This window comes from Callospermophilus lateralis, chromosome 15 (assembly GCF_048772815.1).
Source record: "Callospermophilus lateralis isolate mCalLat2 chromosome 15, mCalLat2.hap1, whole genome shotgun sequence".
NCBI lineage: Eukaryota > Metazoa > Chordata > Mammalia > Rodentia > Sciuridae > Callospermophilus > Callospermophilus lateralis.
In genome coordinates this window covers 89,521,477-89,525,886 of record NC_135319.1, presented here as the reverse complement: position 1 = coordinate 89,525,886, position 4,410 = coordinate 89,521,477, and the positions used below count along the sequence as shown (strand labels likewise).

General features: G+C 41.3%; 1 protein-coding gene across 1 annotated transcript; it reads right to left on the bottom strand.

The window, feature by feature from the left end:
- Positions 1-412: 412 nt before the first annotated feature.
- Positions 413-3,637, bottom strand: Nps (neuropeptide S). Its single transcript, XM_077105369.1, has 3 exons — positions 3,630-3,637; positions 3,436-3,553; positions 413-592 (listed from the first exon to the last, which is right to left on the bottom strand). The coding sequence occupies exons 1-3, from the start codon at positions 3,635-3,637 to the stop codon at positions 413-415; spliced, it is 306 nt and encodes a 101-aa protein (XP_076961484.1).
- Positions 3,638-4,410: the final 773 nt, after the last annotated feature.

Sequence of the window (4,410 nt, the reverse complement as noted above, 5' to 3'; positions counted from 1 at the left end):
TGAGAAAACCATATTTAAAAGGAAAAAAAAAGAGCATATCTCTATCTCACTGTGGTATTTGATATGACAATACTGCAATATTACAGGCAGGGAAAAAAATCATACTTTCCTCATGACTGTAAAAAAACAAACGCTCACACCTTCTAGTCAATCTTAAACCAAAGCAAATGTGTCCGACCCCATTTGGAAAAGTTGCTAACTGAGCACAGAAATGGGTTTTTCTCTCACAAGCAAAAGTTTGGGACTGGTTTACATTTTTCTAAAACTCAATTTACTCTGAACCAGTTAGGAGAGGCAAGATTTGAGGATTGAGAGCAACCGACACTTAATGATGAAGATAGGACGGACTTTAGCCCATCAGTCACACTTCACATAGTTGGAGATTAATTCCCAGAGTCCTTCGCACACTTATTCATGGTTTTGCTCTTCGAAAGGAAGTTTTTTTCATCCCTGTGCCAACTCCATTGCGAAAGGACCTTTTCATAGATGTCTTCTCCAAAATTGGCTTTAAAAATGCTGGTCCCTCGCTCCCATCCAGCCTGGCCAGGCAGCTGCTCAGCAGGACCAGAAAGTAATCAGGCTTCCCAGACACCTGGTGATTCTGGTGGGGGAGGGAGGAGAGAATATAGCTTTAGGTTAAAAGTTTATTGCAACAGTAACAATTTTCAAAATCTTTTGGGGACAAATCCAATATATCTAATCTTCTTAAGGGCAGATATTCTGCTAAAACACAACGTATACTTTATCCAGATACAAAATATTATTTGGAGTGATCTGCCCACTTATCTAATTTTGCACTCCTTATGTAATTGCTGCTGTTCGGCATTTATATCAGGCACCGCATAGTTATCTTGTTGCTGGAACTTTATAAGGAATGTTTCAAGCAGCTTTAATTAGTCCTGGGAATCGTTCAAAAAATTCCCTTAGAAACACCACCCAGGATGACCAAATTCCAAGTTTCAGTCGGGAGCACGTTCCTTCCGGGCTGTCCTGGAGACTTGCCCAGGTTCCCCGAAGGGAGGTCTCGCTGTTTGGAGCCTGGCATCTGCAACTTTTGACTTTCAGTCCATCCCTCATTAGCCATGGGAGGCCTGAACTGTGCTGGCCACCGTTGGGACACTGAGCCAGAGAACCAGGTCTGGAACCCCAGCACTGGAGCTGGGCACCTAAGTCTAAAGTTCAACCCCATGTTGGCAGATGAGGAAACTGCACTGGAATGAGGATGTGCCCCCAGCCCCAGGGGAGAGCCGGACCCAGGGCTCCCTGAGAACCGTCACCACTCTCAGGCTTTCTCTCTTGTAAGGTTTCTGAAGAATCGCAACACACTGACGAGACACTAATACAAATCTCATTGGTAATCACAGCAGTGATTTGTCAGTGATCTCTGGGCTATGCTTTCTGTACTTCATCTTGTTTTATTTCCCCCCAAACCTCTATGAAGCAGGTACTATTAATTCCTTGGTTTCAGATGAGGAAATAAAATAGCCTGGAGCTAAAGCGGAGACATCTGATCCAAGCCCATGTTTCTCAACTGAGTAGAAGGACAAGAGCTGAATGCTTTTATTACAAATAAAGAGGCACGCCGCAGAGCAGAAATCATGCCCTTTGCTGTATCCATGCAGGAAGAAAAGTTTGGCCTCAGGTTACTGTGTTTGGAGGTGGAAAAGGGGCTCAGATGTTCCTGGAATCCTACACTCCCACAGGGGTGGCCTCCTGGGGGCTCCATCAGTCAGACCTCCCAGGCAAGCCATTCCTCGTGATCCCTGGAAGAACAGATTCGTTTTCTTTCTTTTCTTTCTTTTTGATTTGGGAATAGGCAAAGACAGTTTCATAAATATCAGTTATGGGAAAACCAATTCAAAAACTCAGAGTTGAACACCACTATGTGTTTTTCCCTGTTTCAACAGAGGGAACCTAAACATGATAGATTAATGCCATCTATTTTAAATTCCCAGCAGGAGGGGCCTCTGAGTCACTGCAGGAAGGGAAGCAATCCAGTTCTCTCCAGAAACGCTCCTGATGCCAAGTTTGTGCTAAGAACAAAGGTGCCAGCTCTGGTCATGAGCTCCCCAAGCCCTTCCCAGGAAGGCAGCAGCTCGCTGCTCCGAAGATAGCCTCTGCCAGGGCGGGCCCCTTGCCTGGTTGACAGACTTCATGAAGTCCAAAGCAAGCACAATCAACTCCTCTGTGCACCTTCACCTTAATCAAATGGACACAAATATCATCCACATCGGTACCAGATGAGTGTCAGGTGCAACAGCAGAGATACAGAAAATGCAGCGGGAGGAGAGATGTTTCATTTATGAGCAAAGAGGTCTCTTAAGTATTTTAGAAGAAAGAACATTTTTAATTTAAAAAAGCGACAGACAAGTGCCTCTTGTTCAACAGAAACGTCACAAGCAAATCTTTGGGGGAAGAATAGAAAGTCATTAGGAAGACATTTGAGACAATATACCAATTTATGGTTTGTGACTCATCAACTTGATCAATGTGGTGTCTTATAGAATCAATGACTAAATTAGTGTCGAATACTCATAGGGATAAGAAGGGGAAAGAGAAGCTATATTAAGTAAATGAGAAATAGAAAAATGGCAGATGCAAGAGTAGGGAGGGACCAGTAGTATAAATAACTAGGTCATCATGTCAGGATGCAGATTTGTCAATTAGGATTGGTGTGACTTCTCTTTATCCTATAATTGATTTCATAAATCACATTGATTTCAAGAATTACAGTATGATAAGTTTTAATGAAGAAAAGTTGAAGTTCACAATGTCATAAACAACCAAAGATATTTTAAAATTTTAACCAAAATATTGACATAAAACAACTAAAATATCATAGAAATAGTATTAAATATTCCAAAGAAATACATTCATTTTTTGAACATCCTAAATGGCTCAGTGAGCATGGTTGAGACCTAAATCAATACTCCTGAATAAATATATGAATTAATATTTTATGTAACATTTCCTTGAAACCTCACATTTTCTCTACAGTCTGCCTCTGAAAAAGGTCTCCTTTTTTTTTGTAAAACTAGAAAACTCACTGTTTCTGAAAATGATCATAGTATTTTTTATGTAATTTCAATGGCTAAATGTTTGCTGTGACTATGAGACGATGCATGTGGAATAAATAAATTGTCATGGGCAAGAAATTACATTTTATACCGAAAAGAACATTTCCCTATGCAGGGGGCCCATCCCAAATAATCATCAACACATTTAACACAGCCCAGCATTGCTGATAGTCATATAAGGCTCCCTTTAACCACCTGCATGAATCTGCTTATACTTTTTTTAATTGAAATCTCTAAAAATAAAGGAAATTCCTGCTCCGTCCCGAATTCCTTGAGATGAGTTTGAACTTAGGCACTCTAGAGATGCACTACTAGTCTAGCCACCTATCAAGCATCGAAAACAGAGCAACACCCTTACCTGAGATGATAGAACTGGATAACAGGGAAGCTCGTGCATTGTGGACAACAGCAGAGCGAAGACGAGGCTGGATTTCAATGAGCTGCAGAGTAGGAAAAACAACAGCCTCAGATTTAGTCTAATATTGACAAGTATACATTTGAAGGCATATAAAAACCCAACATTTCTCAATGAAGAAAAATGAAGTGTTTTACCTAATCATGTTGGACTTTCCAAAATCTGCGCAGGGAGGTGGTTTTATTGCCAAATTCCTCACGCTTGCTGGAAGACGCTCCTGCGGTGGCCCTTTTATACCAGAAGAGTTTAGAAGTAAAAATGTCATTGTGTCCCTTCACATGTGACTGGTTGGTCTGGCTGTGGCCTTTTGTTCTTGTTAAGAAGGAAAAGGACAATAACGTATAAACATTGTCATGCAGTTACTAACAGTTGACTTAATTTAAAGGTTACCATTTAGAATGCCCTTCAAAAGTTTGGTCCTCTACACCACATCACTGTGACATAGATGGCCAGAGGTCTCGAAAAGAACCCAAAGATTTTTTTTTTCTTTTTATTTGGAGTTTAAATATTTTAGAAGAATGACATTAGTTCCTTGAATATCTCAGACATCTTGTTTCAGAGACTGACACAAAAGAAATGGTTATAAGACCAAAGATGTTGGCAGATTATTCTCAAATGACACATGCAGGTTATTTAAGGTCTCTATGCTAGATTTCTTTCCTTTAGAACTTCATCTGTTAAAGTAGGGAAGTAATGGTGCACCCTTTTCCACTGGTCCTCCAAGTCAAGGAAGTACGCTGGTCTGACCCTCCATGGGCACACTCCAAGTCCCAGTCCAGAGTTCTGTGAGCACCATCCTCTGGGAAGCCTTGGGGCCCTGGTCTTCAGTGGGCATCGTGTTAATCAATTGGAGCAGGAGCACTAAGTGGGAGCAGATGCTGCTGAGCTTCAATGGAGGACAGCACCAAAGGCGGAGCT